The 24,497-nt window shown below is 36.5% G+C and overlaps 1 protein-coding gene across 1 annotated transcript in view; it reads right to left on the bottom strand.

The window, feature by feature from the left end:
- The window catches only part of PACRG (parkin coregulated), a 526,594-nt gene that overhangs the window by 222,761 nt on the left and 279,336 nt on the right, over positions 1-24,497 (bottom strand). The window contains exon 3 of the mRNA XM_007186085.2: positions 11,379-11,550. Coding sequence (XP_007186147.1) covers positions 11,379-11,550 — 172 coding nt within the window. The remainder of the gene's footprint in view (positions 1-11,378; positions 11,551-24,497) is intronic.

Consider the following 24,497-nt stretch of genomic DNA (forward strand, 5'->3'; position numbering starts at 1 on the left):
AAATTCAAAGTTCTGTGGGAATAGGAAGGCAGAGTGGGGAGAGGACTGAAGTTGAGGGTAGGGAGGGAGAGGGCAATCAGAAGAGGCTCTCCAGGACAATTCCTATTGGAAGTGGGTTTTGAAGGTTCCTTAACGTTTAGGCATTTGAGGATGTGTGAGAATGGGTATGCCCCGAAGAGCAAAGATAGAAAAGGGCAAGACAAGTGCTATAGCACAATCAGTTTGGCTAGAGCATGGGGTGCATGAGGGGAAATAGTAAGAAATTAAGTCAGAAACATAATTTGCAGCCAGATATTTAATGGGAATCCTTGAATGCCATGCCAAAGAATGGAAAGTAGGCAGAAGCTGGATGGGAGTCTGTCCTTGCAAGATGGAAGTGTACTAGGTAAGATTTTGAGTTGAAAAGTTTTTGCCTCCAAAAACTAAGGTGTGTGTCCTGAGGCAGAAGGAAGTAGAAGGTATATTTAATTGAGGTATCAGAGAACAGAGTTTTGGGCTGGCAGAGTATGTAAAAAATTAGAAGGGGGGGATCCTGGAAGGTAGAGACCCACAGATTAGGTAAACAAAAAACCTGCAAGAAAACTCTACCTTAGCTGATCTCTAAGGATTACACACATGAGAGAGATCTCAGTAGGCCCAGATGATAAGCAGAGGCTGGAAGGTGAAAGAACTGAAGATGAAAGAACTTAGCCTCCTGTTCACCACAGGGGACACAAAGTTTAGAGTTTGTGTTTAGCAGGTTAACTCTCCATTAGAATTAGAACTGACACTCTTCAAAAGAATATAACAGAATCCAGAGACTCTATGATATATTAGCCATAATGTCCATGGTAGGATTATACATTCTGGCCCCTAAGCAACTATAGTGAACAGAACACCCCACCTCCCCCATTAACCTGCAATAGGTGCGTAGCAGATATGAGAAACAGAACTTTTTAAAGTCACTGTTGTTTTAAGCTTTTGATTTTGGAGATTGGTTGTTCTTTCAATATAACCTAGCCTGCTCTGATTGAAAAAAATTCCTTTTATCATATTAAGAGAACTCCCTTCTATCCTTAGTTTGTTTTAAAAATAGAAATGGGTGCTGAATTTTATCAAGTGCTTTTTACCATCATTTGAGATGATCATCTGATTTTTACCCCTTAATACACAAATGTAAATGGCATTAACTGATTTTTCTAATGTTAAGCCAATCTTATCTTCCTGAAATAAAATGAACTTTGTCATGAGAAATTATCATTTTTATATATCAATGGATTCAGTTTGCTAGTAATTTTGTTCAGAAAGTTTTCATTGATATTCATGAATGAGATTGTCCTGGAAGATTCCTTCTTGTAATTTCTTGCAATGTCCTTGTTGGTATCAAGTTTATGTTGCACCATAAAATGAGTTGGAGTCTATATTCTCTATTTTCATTGTCTGAGAAAATCTGTGCAAGATTTAAATTATTTTTTCCTTAAGTCTTTGGCACAACTAACCAGTGAGGCTATGTGAGCCTTGAGTTATCTCTGTATGAGGAATTTTAATTACTAACTTAATTTCTTCACTTGTTATACTACTGTTTGTACTTTAACTTATTTTCTATTTCTCTGGTGTCAATTTTGTTAAGTTATATATTCCAAAAATTTGACCATTTCATTGAAATTTCAAAGTTTTAGGGATAAAGTTGTTTATAATATCCTATCAAGATATCCTATCAATGTCTGTAGGGTCTGTATAACATTTCCTTTTTTATTTCTGATATTGGTTATTTTTGCCTTTCTTTTTTTCATTTTTTATTTATAAGCTTTTACAAATGTTTATCAATTTTATTAATCATTTCAAGAAACCAAACAATGTTTGGTTTTTGATGCTCTCACTTGCATGGCTGTTTTCTATTTTTATTTTATTTTGCTTTTATACTAATAATTTATTCTTCCTTTGACTTTCTTTTACTGTTCTTCCTGTCATTTATTGAGATGGATACTTCATTTACTATTTTTCCCTTTTTTTCTTTTTGATACCATGTTTAAGGCTACATATTTTCTTCTGAACACTGCTTTACCATGTCATATGTGGTAAATATTTTAATGTAATTTTTTGTAACATTTTTATGTAATATTTTGGTAAGCTTTTAATATGTAATTTATGTGATATTTTCATTATTGTGCAGTTAAAATACTTTATAATTTCATTAGAATTTCTTATTTGACCCATGGGGTATATAAAAGTATATGTCAATTTCAAAATATATGGGAATGTTTTAGTTATTGCTTTAAAAAATTGATTTCTAACATAAATTGCATCTTAGTTGCACAACATACTTTGTATGAATTCCATGCTTTGATATTTTTTGAGACTTGTTTTATGGGCTAGGACATGGTTAATTTTTGTAAATATTCCATGTGTGCCTAAAAAAAGTCATTTGCAGTGATAGATGCAGCCCTGAATTTTGTAAAGAAGAGAAGAAGCTCAGGAGATCCAGATATGATTCAAATCTTGATTCTACCATTTGGCAACTGTATGACATGGATGTTTTTCTTAAATTTTACATGCCTCAGTTTTGTCACCTGTGAAATGAGGATTATCGTAGCTGGATTGAATAATATGATTCCAGGAAAGTGCCTAGCCCACTGAAAGCTTCCAAGACATATGGTGGTTTCCTTGCTTTTGTAGTGCGAAACTTTAGCATAATTTTCTGTCTTTGACCTCACAAATTGTGAAAGAGAAAATAATATATAAATTATTTGAAGAACATGATAGAATAAATATATATTAAGATATATATCATAGAGAGGATTCACTTTCTTTTCAGCCTCCATGATGACAATAACTGAGCATTCCTATAGCCTAATAAGAGCCTCAGTAAATTCCCAAAAAAATGTAAATAGAGGAGAAGCCATATTCTCTTGCCACAGAGCAATAAATATAAATAAAATAACCATGAAGACAAAATTTCTAAATATTTGTGAATTTTAATGTATTATTTTGTTCAAATGAATCATCAAAACTATAAATACAATCTATAATATAGTGACAAGGAGAAACATACGTATAAAAATAAATGGAATTAATTCAAAATTGCACATAGAAGCAAAGTCATAGCCTTACATGCTGTGATTACCAAAAGAGAAACAATAAAAAAAAAGTAATATGCTTTTAATGTAAAATGATACAAAAGCAAAACAAACCAAAAACTTAAGGAAAACAGATAAACCAACTGCCCTGAAGATGTGATATATATATACATGTGTGTATACACTATATATACACACAGTATATATATACACACACACACAATGGAATATTACTCAGCCATAAAAAGAATAAAATTCTGCTATTTGCAACAACATGAATGGACCTAGATGGTATGCTTAGTGAAATAAGTCAGCAAAAGACACAGACTGTATGTTATTACTTATACATGGAATCTAAAAAATAAAACAAAAGAATGAATGTAACAAAACAGAAACAGACTCACAGATATAGAGAACAAACTAGTGGCTACCAATGGGGAGAGTGAAGGGGGTGGGGCCAGAGAGAGGTATTGGATTAAGAGGTACAAACTACTATGTATAAAATAAATAAGCTACAAGGATATAATGTACAGCATAAGGAATAGAGCCAATCTTTTATAACAACTTGAAATGGAGTATAATCTATAAAAATATTGAATCACTATGTTGTACACCTGAAACTAATACAATATTGCAAATCAACTATACTTCAATAAAAAATTAAAAATTTACAAACCATAAAGTTGAATAGAAATAAGGTGGGACTTTTAAAAAATACTAAACATAAAGTACAGAAACCACTGGCTGACAATAAATTAGAGAGAAAATATAAATGCATAATATTATCCCCATTTTATAGATCAGACAACAGTGTTACATGGAGTAAAGCAACTCGCCTCAGATCACATGGCAACTAAACAGTGCAGCCAGGATTAGAAGGTGAGCAGTCTGATTCCATAGTCTATGCTCACTAGTACACTAGTACACTATCCTGTTGATCTATATGCAGGATTGGGAAAGTCTTAAAATCTAGTAAAGAGGAAGGTAATTGTTACTGAATGAGGGAAGGAAGGATATAATGAGTCAGAAAGCAAAAAAGCAAATACACAAACACCCAAATCCTACAAATCTATAGTAAATATTCATGGAGAGATAAGAGAATGAGCATAATGTGTTCATAAAAGAAGGGAACAAAATACTATTTTAAAAGAACAACGAGATTAAAATAAAATTACGATAATTAACAAATTATTCAATCATATTTTTGGAAGATAATGTCAAGGAAATTTCCCAGGAACTAGAACTAAGACAGATTTGGATAATATGAGCAAAAGGATAAAGAAATTCGAGAAACAGCCCACAAGGTGCAATATATTAGTAGCAGGAATTACAGACAGAGAAGTAAGAGAAAATAGAGGGAGAACATTACTAAAGGAATAATACATGAAAAGTTTCTAGTGCTGGAAGACATATGTCTCTAAATTGAAATTTCCCAGGACAATGAATGAAAACACAGCCACATCAAAGCATATCAACATGAAATTTCATATTACCAGCGATAAAGAGAAGAACCAGAAAGCTTTCAGAGACTGAGGGAAACAAGCCACAGGCAAATGGCTGGAAACTCAAGTGGCATCAAGATTTTCTAAGCAATGTAAGAACCTGGGAGGCAGCAGAGACATGACCTCAAAATTCTGGATGAAAATGATTTTCAGTGGAGCCAAACTAATAAACAGTGTGATGGTAGACTTTTCAGATAAGCAAGGCCTGAAAAATATACCTTTCATATACTTACAAGAAACTACTGGAAGATGTGCACTTTAAAAATGAGGAAAATAGGACAAACGGCAAAGGAAAAAAAGAGGTCAAACGTGAAAGAGGAGTAAGGAGAAGTAGCAGAAAGAGGGAGGGTGCAAGGGGTATCTCCATGAACAGAAAGAAAATTGATGAGTTGTCTGATGCTCTGAACATCTGGAATATAATATTCATTTGCTAGATCCTGAAATATTTGAAAAGAAATAGTAAGTATATACGAAACAAGCAAACAAAATGAGAGGCAATTTTCAATGCTAAGAAAAACAAGTTGCCTAAGAAAGAAATGCAATCATAGTAATGGTGTGATTTGCAGTGAACAGTATTTATGTCATCACAATAGTGTAACAACTGATTATTGATTTATCCAAAACTATATAACTATATTGGAAGGGTGGAGTGGGAAAGAAGGCAAGTTTGGGTAAGAGAGCCAGATTCTTACCATTTCTCAGTGACTGGCAGCTCTCATCAGAACCATATTGTTGGGAACAATCAGTGGGAACAACCTCTCAAAGAAGTTTCCACACCAAAGCTTTTTTCTTGTGATTAGTGATTATTTCTCCCATTTATTTGTGATCATCACAGATAATTTAGTTTTCCTTTTGTCATCTCATTCGTTGTTTTTTTTTTTTTTTGCTATCTCCCTTGTCTTTTTTTTTTAAGTTGTTTCCTTAATGACAGTGTTTCAGTTCTCTTTCCCTAGTACTTCATCTGATATACCATCTATTTTAATCTATTAATGGTTACTTTTAAGGCCTAAAAACTGAACCTTACATTTCTCTAATTAGTCACATTATGAATGAAGCAGTGTCTTTGGTTTTATTACATATAAGAGAAATGATCATTCATCTATTTTCCACCAGCTCATTCCCCACCTTGCTCTCATGCCCAGGATCTTGTGGGAGGGTCTGAGGAGTCCCAGCCTAATCTTGGCCTGGTCACCCTTGTCTTGACCTTGAAGCAGCAGCATTAACTGGGGGCTTCTTAGAAATGCAGCATCTCAGGTCACTTCATACCTACTGATGTGGAACCTACATTTTACTGGGGTCTGGAGATGATTTGTGTGCACAGTGAAGTTTTGGAATTGGTGCTTTAGACAGCAGGCTGTCCCCTTGGGTTGGTAAAGACTATATGTAGATTTTAGGCCCCAAGGTCAGGCAGTGGAGGAAGGACCAACATCTTACTGTCTCTCAGTCAAGAGGTCTACTCTTCTTCTAGAGGCAAAAAATACCAGTATAGCAGCTGATTGTTGTTCTAAAACATGATGTCATGGTTTGCACAGCACAAAGGGTCATGACAATAACATCTTTATTGTGAACATTTTTATCAATATAAATTGACCCTCTTTACACACATAAAACTTCTTTTCATTAAATTCTACTTTTCTAAAATTGAAATAACTACACCTGCCTTCTTTTTCTTCATTTTCCCCAATATAGATTTTATTTTTTAAATGTTTAAGTATTATTTTGTTTTTATATATATAGAGAGAGTTTATATTCCGATTTTGTTTTTCACAAACCAATCTGAAAGTTAATTTTCATAGTTGATATATTTGATTTCACATTTTCACCTTATTTTGAGCTTTTGGCTCAGCACTTCCTTGCTGCCTAGTCAATGTCATTCTTTTAATATACAGACTCTGTTTTAAATACTTTTATCTTCTCCATTGACTTTGAAGGTTTATACCCAATTTCTCTGAATTATTTTTGCCACATTATTGCAAAATGATTCTTTGACATTTCTTGCAGATTTGAAACTCTTTTTCATCAACTATTTACACTTAACTCTAGATTTAGTAGCTCTTAATGCAACTTGCTTTTCAAACTATGACATTCTCATTTTTGGGTTCTTATCTTGGCTTTACTCTCTGAGAGTTGGAGCACATCCACAGTAACCCTTTGTACGAAGGGCAGGAGGGCATTATGCTCACTGAGTCCGTGAGTCTTTTCTTCTTCTTCTCCTTCTCCTCCTTCTCTTTCTTCTCCTCCTTCTCCTTCTTCTTTTTTTAAACCAATTTTCATTCAGTTTGTTACATCATGTCTTGCTACTCATATGACAGGGATGAAATGCACATAAGGTGATTCTCCTCCAATTCTCATTGCTGTCTGGAATTTACTCTTACAAAAAATGTCTTAGCCCCAGTTATTTTTATTTCTTGGTGTGTACCATTTTTTCCCCTGTCCAGACGTTTTTGCTTGTAATGAGCCTTTTCTACCTGCAAAACAAGGGATATTTTTCATCTCTGAAAATTTCTTTCAATTCCTTCTGCCATTATCATTTCTATTCCTGTTGTTTTGATGATTCCTCTTGGGAACCCCTATAACTTTTAGCTGCTGCTTTTGTCCTATGTTCTCCATTTTATAGTCCTTCCTCACCTTCTTTTTTATTCTTGTCTTTTCGGAGGGAGATTCTTAAGGTGGTGGTCTACATTTACAATTCCATGTTGTGCAGTTGATTGTTCTCTGTGCCTCTGGGGGGACATTAATCCTGCTCTGACATTTTTAGTTTCCCTCTTCTCAGTCAGCACTGGCTTATTTTCATGTGAGTCTGGTTTCCTCTTGTAAATTTCTGCTTCTGTTTCATAGAGGCTGTATCTTCCTGAATGCTGAGGATGTCAAACACATTTCTACAAGTTTCTTCTGGATCCTATGCAAAATGTTGTTGAGGTACAGTTTTCCTCTGACTATTCATGACATTTTCTTCCCTGTGTGTAGCAACTTGTTTTGAATGGCCCCGTGTGGCTGGGTTACTGTTATTGTTCTTGCTTTTGTTGAGGAGAGAGAGCTCTAAACTCAGAGTCTGCAGGTTGCTCTTGGCACCTCCTGTCTTCCTGGCTGCTATGGGAATCCCCTTCTGCTTTCCATAGGCAAAGCTTCCAGTGACTTCTTCCTGGGATTGCTCTGCTGGATTTTGATGGATTTTTGTTCTCCTCACTGAATGGAGTGGACAGAAGTCGAAAATCCACAGTTTGGATTGCTCAGAGGGTCCCTCTCACCTCATCCTCACCTACAATGTTTTGCTGTTGCTCTCAGCAATCAATGCTCCATTGCCAACGCTGACTAGTTTATACTGGGATTTTTTTTGTAGTTTCTGACCCAGAATAACTCAAGAAGGTGGAAATAAGAAAGTGGGACAGGAAGAGGAGGACCTGTAGTGATGTCATAAAGCAACAGAAATGGAACAATGTGTTAAATGTGCACTGTTCCCGTTATTACTCGATGACCCCACTTGGGGTCTTGAGCCAAGGAGAGAAGCAGAAAGCAAAGTGTCTTCTTATCTCTTTTTATGTTAGAAATCGTAGAGCCACTGAATGTGTCCATTTCTCATTCCAGTATTATCAACCTTTCATTTAGTTGAAACAAACCCCAGATTCCAGAAATAGATAGGCAGGTAATCCCATTCACAGCTCCACAGGGAGTTTATATGTTTTGCTTTGCCTTCAGAGATATTAATTATCGATGAACTAGAATTCAAGAAAAGATGTTAAAGAACTGCTACCTGGTGATGGTGAGGTTAACTTTTGCCCCTGGAATGAGCCAAAATTTTACTAATAGTACCTTTTGAAAATAAGGTACACACAGCTGTTACATGTTATGTCAATTATGTGTATCAGCCCGCTTCTGTATCAACTAGCTCCATTCCAGAATTCCACCTGAAAAATGTAGTTTATGTATGTAATACTTTTCACACTGTGCTGGAACCGTGCATTATCTTGCACAGTTAATCACTATTCTTTGCTGAGTAAAGTTTGGCTTTCAGTGATGTAGACAGAGTGAGAAGAAGCAAGCTGAGTTAGATTCATGATCAGTTTATAATAGCAGAAGCCCAGGAAGGCAAACTAGGATATCTACCAAGAGAAACTTTCATTGCTTCTGGAACCGTAAATGATCAAATTCATACATAGTTACTATTCCCTGACAGATCATGTTTACTGAGTTCTTAATGTTTTCACTCATCAGCAAATGAACTCTAGGACGTGTCCTTAGAACACATCACTTCTCTCTTAAACTCATTTAAGTATCTTCAAAATACTTAAATCAAATAAAATTGAAAATCAATCCACCTTGGTCTACAATACTCTAATTTGGACTGTTTTAATTATAAGTGGTATAATCAAAATATTTCTTAGAAATTCTCTTTCTGCCCTTCAGTGTTTTCAGTGGGGCTATGAGGGAGAGACTCCTGAGAAGGCAGGGATCCCAACATGAACAGTTTACTATAAAGAAAAGAACAGACTTCCGGTATTGCTGCTGTTCTGGTGGGTGCAGGAGAAAAGGATAATGTACTCTCCAGGTAGTTCCTGGGGAGAATGTTCTCGGCTTTTTTGTTTATCGATAAAACTTGTGCATCATCTTTAGAAAATGGAGCATTTTTACTAGAATTTAACATATTCAAAAATTATGACTTGTTAGAAAGAATAAATCACATTCGGAAAAGGTTTTAATATAACTCAGTATTATATATCCTTCCTGAAGGCCTTTAAAGATTAGCCCTTCACTCAGCTGATGCATGAGGGGAAAGGAAAATTGGTTTTTAATAAAGTCGCTTTTGAAGAGTCGTTCTTCTTTCCACATTGCTTTTCACAGCAGGTATCGCTGTCCTCTTGTTTGGTTTCACTTTCTATGTCTTAGTGGAAATTGGAAGCGGTCAGTTACATATCTCTTACAGAAATCTCAAAGACATGAGAGCAAATTTTAAAGTTGACTCAATTTATACAGTGACAGAAGAACTGCCAAAAATCTAGAACTCTAATGACACTTAATTCGAATCAATAAAATAGTGACCACGGATCAGATTAAGTAATCCAGACTGTGGGAAATGACCCAACGTTGAACTATTTTGTTCTTGTTTTGGCCAAACCATATGGCAAGACTACCTCTGAGACAGTGAGGATGGGGTTCCCCTGTATCCTAGGAGACTAGGCAGGTGTACCGTCAATCATCCTGGGCAGCCGTCCATCCTGGAGTTGGGAGTGAGTGGAACTCGGGGTGGGGAAGCAGGGACCTGCTCATTCCTCTGAAGCCATGGGGCGTTTGGGCCCAGAGCCAGTGGGTAAAATGCCTGGGGCAGCTCTGGCTGGGAAAGGGTGGGATTTCCTCCGCCCATGACCTGCTGAGGCACCAACCTCTGCTTTCAATCAGCAGCAGTGACAAAAGCTGAAGCAGCAGCAACAGTGCAGGTCGGCAACTCTGGTGCAGGCAGAGTCTGGGGGCTTGAGGGGATTGCAGAGAGGGCCAGTCCTGGCCATTTGGACTTGAGAAGAGGCCGGCACCCCCTCCTGGAATCTCGTCCCTGTAGGGTGGCTCTATTTCAAGGGCCGTCAGCAGGACGGCAGCGAGGTGAGGAGACTGGACTGGAAGTGGCTAAGGGTTTTGTCTGGGGCCATGAGATGCCATCGCACTGGACAATGAACATCTCAGAAACACTTTTATTTTATTTCTTTTAAGCTTTTTTATATGGGAATTTTCAAATACATATACAAAAGTAGAGAGAATGATGAACCCACATACCCATCACCCAACTTTAACAGTTATCAACATTTTGCCAATCATCTTCACCTGTCCTTCACCTCAGTTCTTTCTCTCTTGGAATTATTTATTTATTTATTTTTGTTAGTTTCTGCTGTATAACAAAGTGAATCAGCTATACATATACATATACCCCCATATCTCCTCCCTCTTGCGTCTCCCTCCCTCCCACCCTCCCTATCCCACCCCTCTAGGTGGTCACAAAGCACCAAGCTGATCTTCCTGTGCTATGCGGCTGCTTCCCACTAGCTATCTGTTTTACATTTGGTAGTGTATATATGTCCATGCCACTCTCTCACTTCGTCCCAGCTTACCCTTCCCCCTCCCCGTGTCCTCAAGTCCATTCTCTACGTCTGCGTCTTTATTCCTGCCCTGCCCCTAGGTTCTTCAGAAGCATTTTTGTTTGTTTGTTTGTTTTTTAGATTCCATATATATGTGTTAGCATACAGTATTTGCTTTTCTCAGAAACACTTTTAAAGGGGTGCTCTCAGCCAACTAGTCTGTAGGGACTCAGGACAGAATAAATTGGCCACAAAAAGGAAGCACAATCTCATTTTATAGACAAACAGAAAAAACTAGTGACAGAATTACTCGAGAGACCCCCCCCAGATAATCTACTGTAGACAAAAAAGTTCAAGTATTTAATAACGTTGATCTTTTCTCCATTCCAGATTTTTTCTTAAAATTATGAATTCTGCTGCATAAAAGATACTAAATATAATTGTGTTTGTACTGTATATTATACACTTTACTTCTGAATGTACAAATTAATGTTAATGCTTATGTCTTTACTATGAAACATTTTAAGGTAGTGTAAACCCCATGCAATTTAGTTTATTTATGTCGCTAAGCTGCACTGCAGTATCAGTGATGGGATATATTAGGAGATTTGGGATGTTTGGCCCCATAAGTCAATTTATAAAAATTATTGCAAAACCTGGGGATAGCCTCAGTCTGTTGTGTTTTATTGCTTAATTAGCAAGTTGTCAAAAAGTGGCACCATATAAACTGAGTGATGCTTTTTTACCTGTTCACTTACTTTTTATCGGGATAATGAGCTGTGGAATGACAGGAAGAATCTTGTTCCCCCCGTGTTCCAGCATGTCGTGGATTCCTTGCCGAGCAAAAAATTCATAGGGAAATGTCATTTCACAGAGCCCATCAAAAAACAGAGGCAGATAATGATGGTAATCCAGCTTCTCAATTTCTACCTGAAAGGAGAGAGAAAAAATGCTATGTGAAAACAAAAATGAGGCAAAGCATAGCTGGGCCAACTGTGAAGCTGTCACTAACTTAGGAGAAGCAAGTTCTTCAGAACTTCAGGAAGATTTTATTAGCCAACTCATGTAACAACCTGAAGTATGTTGTCACGTCTTTAATCTAGTAGTAATGAGGTTAAAATCATTGACCTTTAAATATTAACAGATTAAAATCATTAATAATCTACACTGGGACCATTTTAGTATTTTTTGGGAGGGTTCTTAGGTTAATTTTTTACCATTTGGCACAAAGGCAATACTGAAAAGGGATTCAAAAAGTCCGTGGTATGTATGCTGAAAATAATACATATATATATAAAAGAATAAAATGGGAAAGAAACAGTTGAAAGGAGATTAACATCTGAATTTCTAGCAAAAATCTAATAGGTATTAGACATTAATATATTCTTGTGAGATATGTCTCTTCAGGACCTGGCAAATATGAGAGTAAGGGGTAAAATATGATTCCATGGATGTCTCCTAGAGCCTGTATGTCAGGTAGAATGTTGATGCCATCAAGAAAAAATGGGGAAGACACACACTGAGCTGAACCTAAACAGACCATTGACCCCTCAGAATTAAAATATCCCAAACTCTCCTCTGCTTCTTCTGGGACTAGAGCTATACCACTTTTCCACTTCTATATACTTCACTCTCAATAATGCTTGCATGACCTCTTGTCCAGATCTTTGCAATAGTATCAAGCACCGAAAGGAATAGGAACAAAATTTCCAGAACAGAGAAAAGAGATGGCACTTTGGCAGCTGTTCACATGTAGATTTGCTCTAGCCTGGGTCCTCTACTATCTAGAGTATCCATGACCTGACTTTCTACCTGCAAGGTGACAGGAGTGATGGTGATATCATGGATGGAAAGAGGCCAACAGACAGACTGTGGATATAACACACCTACAGAGCAAAGGATGCAGTGTTCCCAGTAAGAGGTGCAAATTTCCCTGATTTTCATGTCCTTATGAAGGTACCCAGCTTCCAATTATCACGTTATAATTAAGTGAGAAGCCCACCAAGATCTCAGAGAAACCTTTTTACATTAGGAGGTTTTCATACCCTCCAGTTGTCTCCCAGCATTCTGGAGTTTCTAGCCATGTGCCTGCCTGGGCCTGGGTGTGAGTAACTGATAACAACCCAACCACATTTCTGAGTGCTTACTATAAGTCCGGGTGAATCAAATATCTTACAATTCCCCAAGCAGGAGGTCTGTCTCCAGACTGCTCATGAACTACCCAGACAACTAAGGAAGTAAGCACTCAGACTCGAATATTCATGCCCTTTGGGAAGTAGAGCTTGGAAAATGAATCCTAAATGGAGGTATATACAGATATGTTTTACTTTATATTCCTTAGATAGTTGTAAAAGTTGCTTTATTCATAGTAAAAGTTTATGAAGTATATATTTAATACCAACCTTCTCAAGGATTGTTATGTATTTGAGAACATTTTAGAACATTATTTTGCACAATTAAAAAAATATTGTTACATCATTCATCTCCAAAAGTATTATACAATGTTGTTACCTATAATTTTACCTTGTAACTTAACTTCATAATAAAAGTGTCATCTGTACTATATTTTGACTTGTACTTTTGATATTTTGCTAAATTTTTAAGCCCATTGCCACAGTTTTATATATGTCTCTTATAAAGTAGAAAATCATTAGATTTTGTACTTTAATATGATCTAAGACTTTGTATTTTAATATATTAAGCATTCACATTTATGGCTATGTCTAGTTAACTTCTGTCATCTTATTTTTTTGGTCTCTGAATTTCATTTTTCATTTACTTTTTCCTTTCAACTTTGTATTTTTGTTATGTGGATTGTTTTATTTACATTTTTGTGTCTGATGATTTGAAAGATAAAGCCTGTTTAAATATTTTATTGGAGCTATCTCACAGTGTTCTCAAATATTTTAAAACATATTTGTCTTAGTAAGTTAAAAACCTCCTACTAAGATTACTGACATGCCAATTTTTCCTTGGAATTTTGTTGGTGTTTTTTTTTTTTTTTTTTTTTGGTATGATTTGGGGCAACAATTCCAACATCAACAACAGCAACAATAAAAATGCTATGTTTATGATACCAGACACTATTGTAAATACTTATGTGTATTAGTTCACTTAATCCTCATAACAGTTCTAAGAGGTAGGTATTACTGGCATCCCAATTTTCAGTATAAGGAAACTGAGGCACAGAGAGGTTTAATAACTTGCCTAAGATTTGCAGCTAGCTAGTGCTAGAGCTGGGATCCAAACCCAAGCAGTCTGGCTGCAGGACATGATACTACTTATCAGGCTATGTTGTGAGGCATGTCAAGGTTCAGCATTATTGTAATCTCCTTGTGAACTGGTCCCTTTATCCTCCTGTCTTTATCCTCTTTATCATTATTAATGCAGTTTGTCTTAGTCTAATCTAATACTAATATTGCTATCACTGGTTTGTCTACTTTACCTTTCTCTATACTTTTACTTTCTTCCTTCCTCTGACATTATGTTTAAGAATATCTTTTCTAGGTGGGGTGCCAGAAGCAAAGCCGTGAGAAAGTTGGAGGGAGCGGGTACCCCTTCCACGGGCCATGTCTGGTTGTCACACTCTGGAGGGAGACTGTTGCTTACTGCAGTGCTGTGCGTAGGACAAGGAATATCCAAGATACCTGATCCCAGAGCTTTGCAAACGGTTTTACCATTTGGGCTGGGTCACTGGGACTGGAGGAGGAATTAGCTTGAAGCGTGGCCGTGTGGCTGACAGGGTCTTGGTGCTCCAGCCGGGTCTCAGGCCTGAGCCTCTGAGGTGGGAGAGCCGAGTTCAGGACATTGGACCACCAGAGACCTCCGGGCCACATGTAATATCAATCGGCGAGAGCTCTCCCAGAGATCTCCGTCTCAATGCTAAGACCCAGCTCCACCCAAAGGCCAGCAGGCTCCAGTGCTGGACGCCCCATGCCAAACAACCAGCAAGACAGGAACACAACCTGACCCATTAGCAGTGAGGCTGCCTAAAATCATACTAAGTTCACAGACACCCCAAAACACCAACGGACGCAGCCCTGCCCACCAGAAAGACAAGATCCAGCCCCATCCACCAGAACACAGGCACCAATCCCCTCCACCAGGAAGCCTACACAAGCCACTGAACCAACCTTACCCAATGGAGGCAGAAACCAAAACCAATGAGAACTATGAACGTGCAGCCTGAGAAAAGGAGACCCCAAACACAGTAATTTAAGCAAAATGGGAAGACAGAGAAACATGCAGCAGATGAAGGAGCAATGTAAAAACCCACCACACCAAACAAATGAAAAGGAAATAGGCAGTCTACCTGAAAAACAATTCAGAGTAATGATAGTAAAGATGATCCAAACTCTTAGAAATAGAATGGAGGAAATACAAGAAGCGTTTAACAAGGATGTAGTAGAACTAAAGAGCAAACAAACAATGATGAATAACACAATAAATGAAATTAAAAATTCTATAGAAGGAATCAATAGCAGAATAACTGACACAGAAGAACAGATAAGTGACCTGGAAGATAAAATAGTGGAAATAACTACTGCAGAGCAGAATAATGAAAAGAATTGAGGACAGTCTCAGAGACCTCTGGGACAACATTAAACACACAAACATTCGAATTAGGTGGGGTCCCAGAAGAAGACGAGATGAAAAAAGGGTCTGAGAAAATATTTGAAGAGATTATAGTTGAAAACTTCCCTAACATGGGAAAGGAAATAGTTAATCAAGTCCAAGAAGCACAGAGAGTCCCATACAGGATAAAACCAAGGAGAAACATGACAAGACACATATTAATCAAACTATCAGAAATTAAATACAAAGAAAAAATATTAAAAGCAGTAAGGGAAAAGCAACAAATAACATACAAGGAAATCCCCATAAGGTTAACAGCTGATCTTTCAGCAGAAACTGTGCAAGCTAGAAGGGAGTGGCAAGACATATTTAAAGTGATGAAAGGGAAAAACCTACAACCAAGATTCCTCTACCCAGCAAAGATCTGATTCAGATTCGACAGAGAAATTAAAACCTTTACAGATGAGCAAAAGCTAAGAGAATTCAGCACCACCAAACCGCTTTACAACAAATGCTAAAGGAACTTCTCTAAGCAGGAAACACAAGAGAAGGAAAAGACCTACAATAACAAACCCAAAACAATTAAGAAAATGGTAATAGGAACATACATATCGATAACTACCTTTAATGTAAATGGGTTAAATGCTCCAACCAAATGACACAGACTGGCTGAATGGACCCATATATATATGCTGTCTACAAGAGACCCACTTCAGACCTAGGGACACATACAGGTTGAAAGTAAGAGGATGGAAAAAGATATTCCATGTAAATGGAAATCAAAAGAAAGCTGGAGTAGCAATTCTCATGTCAGACAAAATAGACTTTAAAATAAAGACTATTACAAGAGACAAAGAAGGACACTACATAATGATCAAGGGATCAATCCAAGAAGAAGATATAACAATTGTACATATTTATGCACCCAACATAGGAGCACCTCAATACATAAGGCAAATGCTAACAGCCATAAAAGGGGAAATCGACAGTAACACAGTCATAGTAGGGGACTTTAACACCCCACTTTCAACAATGGACAGATCATCCAAAATGAAAATAAATAAGGAAACACAAGCTTTAAATGACACATTAGACCAGATGGACCTAACTGGTATTTATAGGATATTCCATCCTAAAACCACAGAATACACTTTCTTCTCAAGTGCTCATGGAACACTCTCCAGGATAGATCATATCTTGGGTCACAAATCAAGTAAATTAAAGAAAATTGAAATCATATCATGTATCTCTTCTGACCACAATGCTATGATACTAGATATCAATTACAAGAAAAAACTGTAAAAAATACAAACACATGGAGGCTAAAAAATACACTACTAAATAACCAAGAGATAACTGAAGAAATCAAAGAGGAAATGAAAAAATACCTAGAAAGAAATGACAATGAAAACTCAACTACACAAAACCTATGGGATGCAGCAAAAGCAGTTCTAAGAGGGAAATTTATATCAATAAAATCCTACCTCAAGAAACAAGAAAAATCTCGAATAAACAACCTAACCTTATACCTAAAGCAATTAGAGAAAGAAGAACAAAAACCCCCCAAAGTTAGAGGAAGGAAAGAAATCATAAAGATCAGATCAGAAGTAAATGAAAAAGAAATGAAGGAAATAATAGCCAAGATCAACAAAACTAAAAGCTGGTTCTTTGAGAAGATAAACTAAATTGATAGACCACTAGCCAGACTCATCAAGAAAAAAAGGGAGAAGACTCAAATCAACAGAATTAGAAATGAAAAAGGGGAAGTAACAACTGACCCTGCAGAAATACAAAGGATTGTGAGAGATTACTACAAGCAACTATACACCAATAAAATGGACAACGTGGAAGAAATGGACAAATTCTTAAAAAAGCACAACTTCCAAGACTGAACCAGGAAGAAATAGAAAATATGAACAGACCAATCACAAGCACAGAAATTGAAACTGTGATTAAAAACCTCCCAACAAACAAAAGCCCAGGACCAGATGGCTTCTCAGGCGAATTCTATCAAACATTTAGAGAAGAGCTAACACCTACCTTCTCAAACTCTTCCAAAATATAGAAGAGGGAGGAACACTCCCAAACTCATTTTATGAGGCTACCATCACCCTGATACCAAAACCAAAGATGTCACAAAAAAAGAAAACTACAAACCAGTATCACTGATGAACATAGATGCAAAAATCCTCAACAAAATGCTAGCAAACAGAATCCAACAGCACATTAAAAGGACCATACACCATGATCAAGTGGGGTTTATCTCAGGAATGCAAGGATTCTTCAATATGTGTAAATCAATCAATGTGATACACCGTATTAACAGACTAAAGGATAAAAACCATATGATCACCTCAAGAGATGCAGAAAAAGCTTCCAACAAAATTCAACACCGACTTATGATACAAACTCTCCAGAAAGTAGGCATAGAGGGAACTTACCTCAACATAATAAAGGCCATATATTACAAACCAACAGCCAACATCGTTCTCAATGGTGAAAAACTGAAACCATTCCCTCTAAAATCAGGAGCAAGACATGGATGGCCACTCTCACCACTATTATTCAACATAGTTTTGGAAGTTTTAGCCACAGGAATCAGAGAAGAAAAAGAAATAAAAGGAATCCAAATCAGAAAAGAAGAAGTAAAACTGTCACTGTTTGCAGATGACATGATACTATACATAGAGAATCCTAAACACGCTACCAGAAAACTACTAGAGCTAATCAATGAATTTGGTAAAGTAGCAGGATACAAAATTAATGGACAGAAATCTCTTGCATTCCTATACACTAATGATGAAAAACCTGAAAGAGAAATTAAGGAAACACTCCCATTTACCATTGCAACAAAAAGAATAAAATACCTAGGAATAAACCTACCTAAGGAGACAAAAGACCTATGTGCAGAAAACTGTAAGACACTGATGAAAGAAATTTAAGATGATACAAACAGATGGAGAGATATACCATGTTCTTGGATTGGAAGAATCAACATTGTGAAAATGACTATACTACCCAAAGCAATCTACAGATTCAATGCAATCCCTATCAAACTACCACTGGCATTTTTCACAGAACTAGAACAAAAAATTTCACAATTTGTATGGAAACACAAAAGACCCCTAACAGCCAAAGCAATTTTGAGAAAGAAAAACGGAGCTGGAGGAATCAGGCTCCTGGACTTCAGACTATACAACAAAGCTACAGTAATCAAGACAGTATGGTACTGGTACAAAAACAGAAATATAGATCAATGGAACAGGATGGAAAGCCAGGAGATTAAACCCACACACATATGGTCACCTTATCTTTGATAAAGGAGGCAAGAATATACAGTGGAGAAAAGACAACCCTTCAATAAGTGGTGCTGGGAAAACTGGACAGCTACATGTAAAAGAATGAAATTAGAACACTCCCTGACACCATACACAAAAATAAACTCAAAATGGATTAAAGGCCTAAATGTAAGGCCAGACACTATAAAACTCTTAGAGGAAAACACAGGCAGAACACTCTATGACATAAGTCACAGCAAGATCCTTTTTGACCCACCTCCTAGAGAAACGGAAATAAAAACAAAAATAAACAAATGGGACCTAATGAAACTTAAAAGCTTTTGCACAGCAAAGGAAACCATAAACAAGACGAAAAGACAACTCTCAGAATGGGGGAAAATATTTGCAAACGAAACAACTGACAAAGGATTAATCTCCAAACTTTACAAGCAGCTCATGCAGCTCAATTTAAAAGAAACAAAAAACAGAATTCAAAAATGTGCCAAAAACCTCAATAGACATTTCTCCAAAGAAGATATACAGATTGCCAACAAACACATGAAAGAATGTTCAACATCATTAATCATTAGAGAAATGCAAATCAAAACTACAATGAGATATCATCTCACACCGGTCAGAATGGCCATCATCAAAAAATCTAGAAACAATAAATGCTGGAGAGGGTGTGGAGAAAAGGGAATTCTCTTGCACTGTTGGTGGGAATGTAAAGTGATACAGTCACTATTCAGAACAGTATGGAGGTTCCTTAAAAAACTACAAATAGAACTCCCATACGACCCAGCAATCCCACTACTGGGCATATACCCTGAGAAAACCATAGGTCAAAAAGAGTCATGTACCAAAATGTTCATTGCAGCTCTATTTACAATAGCCAGGACATGGAAGCAACCTAAATGTCCATCGACAGACGAATGGATAAAGAAGATGTGGCACATATATACAATGGAATATTACTCAGCCATAAAAAGAAATGAAATTGAGTTATTTGTAGTGAGGTGGATGGACCTATAATCTGTCATACAGAGTGAAGTAAGTCAGAAAGAGAAAAACAAATACCGTATGCTCACACATATATATGGAATCTAAAAAGAAAAAAAAATGTTTTGATGAACCTAGGGGCAGGACAGCAATAAAGACACAGATGTAGAGAATGGACTTGGGGACATGGGGAGAGGGAAGGGTAAACTGGGATGAAGTGAGAGAGTATCATTGACATATATACACTACCAAATGTAAAATAGATAGCTAGTGGGAAGCAGCAGCATAGCACAGGGAGATCAGCTCGGTGCTTTGTGACCACCTAGAGGGGTGGGATAGGGAGGGTGGGAAGGAGACGCAAGAGGGATGAGATATGGGGATATATGTATACATATAGCTTATTCACTTTGTTGTACAGCAGAAACTAACACAGCAATGTAAAGCAATTATACTCCAATAAAGATGTTTAAAAAAATAAAAGAATATCTTTTCTAAGTAGCTTATAGTTGGATTTGTCTTTTCCTCTCGCATTTTGTAATATGTCTTCAAACAACAAATATCAAGCATACATATGATTCTTAATTTCAAAAGTTTTGAAAAAGAAAGAAAAGCAATGGGAACAGGGATAAAGGAAAAGAAAAAAAGAGGGAGCATTTGAAAGACAGTAAAATTGAATGAAAGACTGAGTGAAAGAGACTGAGAAAGAAAAAGATTTTCTCTGTGTCTTTAACTCCTCCTAGCTCACTGACCACAGCAGTTCTTTCATAGCAGAAATTCTTGTAAGTTCTTCTTCTGACCTGCTTATCAATTATTTGGCATGTCTATTTCACTCAGATCTATTATCTTAATAGAATAACAACTTGCCAGTATAGTTTGAGGTCAAAAACTTCTTTAAACACTGTAGACATTTCTCTACTTGCCACAGGGTGACTTTTTTGTACATAACTCTTTTCTGTTTCCATATCTTCTAAGGTTTCCTCTTTATTATTTTAATATTGTTTCAGTTGATGGATTTGGCTAGAGCTAGGGAAACATTCTCACATTCCATTTACAATCAGGAGCTTTGTCTGTATTTGTTTTGTTTTGTTTTGTTTTTAATGATATATCTGACATGATATATCTGACTTCTCCTTAATGTATTTTTCTTCTTATCTGAAGATCTCCTCCTAGCTACCACACCATTTTCACATTGTTTTCCACAATAAAGGTATCAATGCTTCTTCACTCCCATCTCTCTTCAGCCTGGGAGGCCCTGGTGGGACATTAGTCAGGAGCCACGGCAGGTCGGGACCCGAGCGTATGGAGAAAGGAAATAGGACGGAAAAAACAGAAACAGGTAGATTAATTAAGAGACTGTTGCAGTAATCCAGGTAAGGAAAGTTGGTGGCTCAAGGTAAGCTGGTAGTAAGCAAAATGGTGGAAAAGTGAATGAAATAAGGACTTGTTTGGAGATAGAATCTATCAGACTGCTGATGGATTAAATGCAGAATTTGAAGGAAGGAAATCAAGGATGAACTCCAGTGATGAGGGTGTGGTGTCAAGAAGCCCAGTGAAAACAGTTTCACAAGGTCAATTACGTCATGTTAATGAGAGCTGAAAAGGGACCAAAGGATTGAACAAAATGAAGGTCACTGGGAACGTGGGTTGTTCCCTTCACTGCACCTGTCCTTCTGCAGCATTGTTCCCTGGAGACACTGGTGCCTTTTGTTCCCCAGACAGCGGTGCATCACTCATTCCTCCTTAGAGACTTTCTTTGAATGCACTCCTCCCTTTCTCTCCGGACCTCTCAGTTGCTGGCAACTCCTTTCATCTAGATTTCAGTTCAGTGAGGCCCTCTTACCACTGCCTACTGCCCTGTTTGATTTCTTTGTGGTCCTTATCATTTATTCATTGCAGTTTCTTAAGTTCTGTTGTTCAGGGAGCTTGTCATTGCCTAGAGGGTGTTTGGCACATAATAGGTGAATACTCAATAAGCATGTGTTTGAATTTTAATTCTGACCTTTTGAATCTGTCCGCCGAGTTAACTCTGAGAAGCATACTCAGCTAAGGAACAATGGCCAGAAGATGAATGGCCATATCTAGAGCTGAGGGCAAGGACCATGGCAGAGTGCACAGAGGGCTGGTCCTGAACACTGACCCTGTAGCATGAAGAAGCATGTACATTTCTATAAACTTAGGTATCCTACAAATAAAATGCCATGTTTTCTCTATTAAGATTGCAGTAATTATTCACATTTCAGGAATTTTGTGAGTATTTTAACAGACAATCAGGATGGGCTTCTTGGTGCTTCTATTTACCCTCATTTCACTAGAAATCATTTAGTGTTTAATTTGCTATTCTGTTTACCTTTAAAACTTTAGAAGGAAAAGTTTCTGTTTTTCGTAGTATCATCAAGAACAAACATATTAATGTACATCTATAATTAATATATTGGAATAATACAAGATCGTCTTTCTAAAGTATCTAGATGTTGAGAATAATTCAAGATTAAAACCAAAATTTAAACTAGAGATAAATTAGGAGATCCCTTATTTATCTTTGTGTATGTATTTGTCAGATGGTGACTACTATCCCTTACAGGTCTTCTAAATTGCTGGCTTCATTTATTCATTTAAACTTACAAAAGATAATTTTTACTGTTTATTTAGCAATAAACGTTTTTCAGTTATGTAAATTATTTTTCTTCTAAGATAATTTCTTAGTAACAAATATTATACTTTATATTTCTTTACTATTACTGTAAAAATAGCAGGTTTCAAACTTTTATAAAATTTGGGAATCTTTCTTCAAAGTTTATGCAAGAATTCCAGAATTAAAAGAAAACTGTATGAAGTGAGACAAAGAACAAGGGCTGTTTTAAACATATCAGATAAAATTTCATGGTAAAATGCTGATTGATGACAGCTTGGATATTAACTCCAGAAACATCAAGCATTTTACTCACAGAATCTCTCTCTTTTAAATTTATGTTTTATAACTTTTTAAAGATCACATAGTACCTACAAGTTGATCTTTAAATCTTACAGTGACCTTTGGCCAAAAGCAATACAATTCTAACTTCACCTGTCCTATCTGATATGCCTTTTTATCCCCATAACAAATGTGCCAGGTAGTAACGCTGCACTAAGAGGTCAGAAGAACAATGAGGTTATGATTTTCATTAAAAAAACTCAAATCGGAAACTTACTCTTACACTTTCCATATCCTTGCTTCAATTAGCAAATGGAATGTCATTTACAATATCTGTTATTGCGAGTCCTGCAGTAATAACCAAGAATCTTGCTTAGAATCACAAATATCTGAAAAAGTGTACTTATCTATTAACATACTATGACCTCATTTAGCCTTATTATGACATTTCTAAAATAAAGTTTTAACTTACTCTTTTCAATCCTTAAGGCAGCTGTTGAACTATTGCAAGAGGTCTTACAAGTTATATAGGCATTAAGCATGTTTGCAGATGATATATATATAACATTTCAAACATGGATGCACTTTTCTTTTTCAAATGTGTGGATGTGTTTGTGATCAGTAACTGAAAATAATTTATGTCATTTTACATTCTCTCAATGATACCGGATATACAACTAATATCCTATAATAGTACATGATGCAAAAAGTAAGAATTTTTAACATGAAAAATGTTCTTTGGTGTCAAAAAGGAGATTTCTTGCGGGATGGCAGAGAAGGATAATGTGGTTCCTTAAACTGCTATAAAGTCTAATAAACATCAAAATGTGTTAAATTCAAAGTTGAGGTCAGGAAATCCTCAGATGCTAGAGATAAAGACAAAAACAAGAGTCACAGAGGTGATGCCGCATGACCCTAGGTTCTATCAGACACAGACCAGATCAGAAGACTGGAAATGAGCTTTTAAAGTCTCAGGAGTTCAGGAAAACAGGGTGCTTGGCAAGAAAAGGGGGTTAAGCTGAAACTCCTGCACCCAACAGGACCCTTGAAGGGTTGTCCCACTTGTGAAAAGAGGACCAGAAACTCTCTTCCCATGAGTTTGTGGAAATAGAAAGAGAGCTTAATGTTTGACAAAGCTCTTGATGGGAAAAACTTCATCTGAGAAACAGAAACCCAAAGGAATTAAGGAATTAATCAAGGAAGTCAAGGAATTAAGAAAAAAAAATCGTTTTCTGACCACTGAAAGGAAACTTCTGGGACCCAGATAAAAGCAAATACAAAAATGTTAATACTTGCATAACAGAAAATATATAGTATCATTAACCTTAAAATCCAATAGTTGTTTGGAGAATAGATTGGCCGCAAATGAAAAGAGAAGAGGGGTCTGGATCACAGAATTTAGGGACCAACACAGAGTCAGCACAGGGAGATAAGGCAATGGAAAAGATGCAGATAAGTCCCAACCTGAGATGCTCCCACACTTGACTCATGGGAGTTCCAGAGAGGACAGAGTATGGAGAAAGGAGGATTTGGAGAAATAATGGTTGAGACTCTTTCAAAATTGAATAAAGATGTGAATTTTCAGATTGAAGATGCATATCTAGATACCTTTTTGATAGAAAAACTATAAAACTCCAAAGTCAATGAAAAGATTTAAAAGCAACTAGAAACAAAAGGCAGATTACATATAAAGGATCAAAATTAGACTGAAATTACATTTCTCATTAATAAAATAGAGTCCAGAAGACAGGGTAAGAATCTTTCAGTGTTCTGAAAGAACAGTAATTGTTAATCTTCAATACAATACTCAGCTAAATCACCATTCAAAAATAAAGACAAATTAAATGTATTTGACCAAGACACAAGACTGAGAGGTTTTTTGTTTGTTTGTTTGTTTGTTTTAACCCAAGTATCATCATCCTAACCAAAGGATAAAATTTACTAAAAAGTGGAATGAACACAGGACAAAGAAGTGAGACTGAAGAGATAATAGTATACAAATTGTCAAACAAATTGATAAGACTAAATAAGCATTGACTATAAAAAATGTAAAAATTATTAATGACAGTGACTTAAAAGTGAATCTGTAGATACTAGGAAGGAAAAGTACAGAA

This window comes from Balaenoptera acutorostrata, chromosome 14 (genome assembly GCF_949987535.1).
Source record: "Balaenoptera acutorostrata chromosome 14, mBalAcu1.1, whole genome shotgun sequence".
NCBI classification, from domain to species: Eukaryota; Metazoa; Chordata; class Mammalia; order Artiodactyla; family Balaenopteridae; genus Balaenoptera; species Balaenoptera acutorostrata.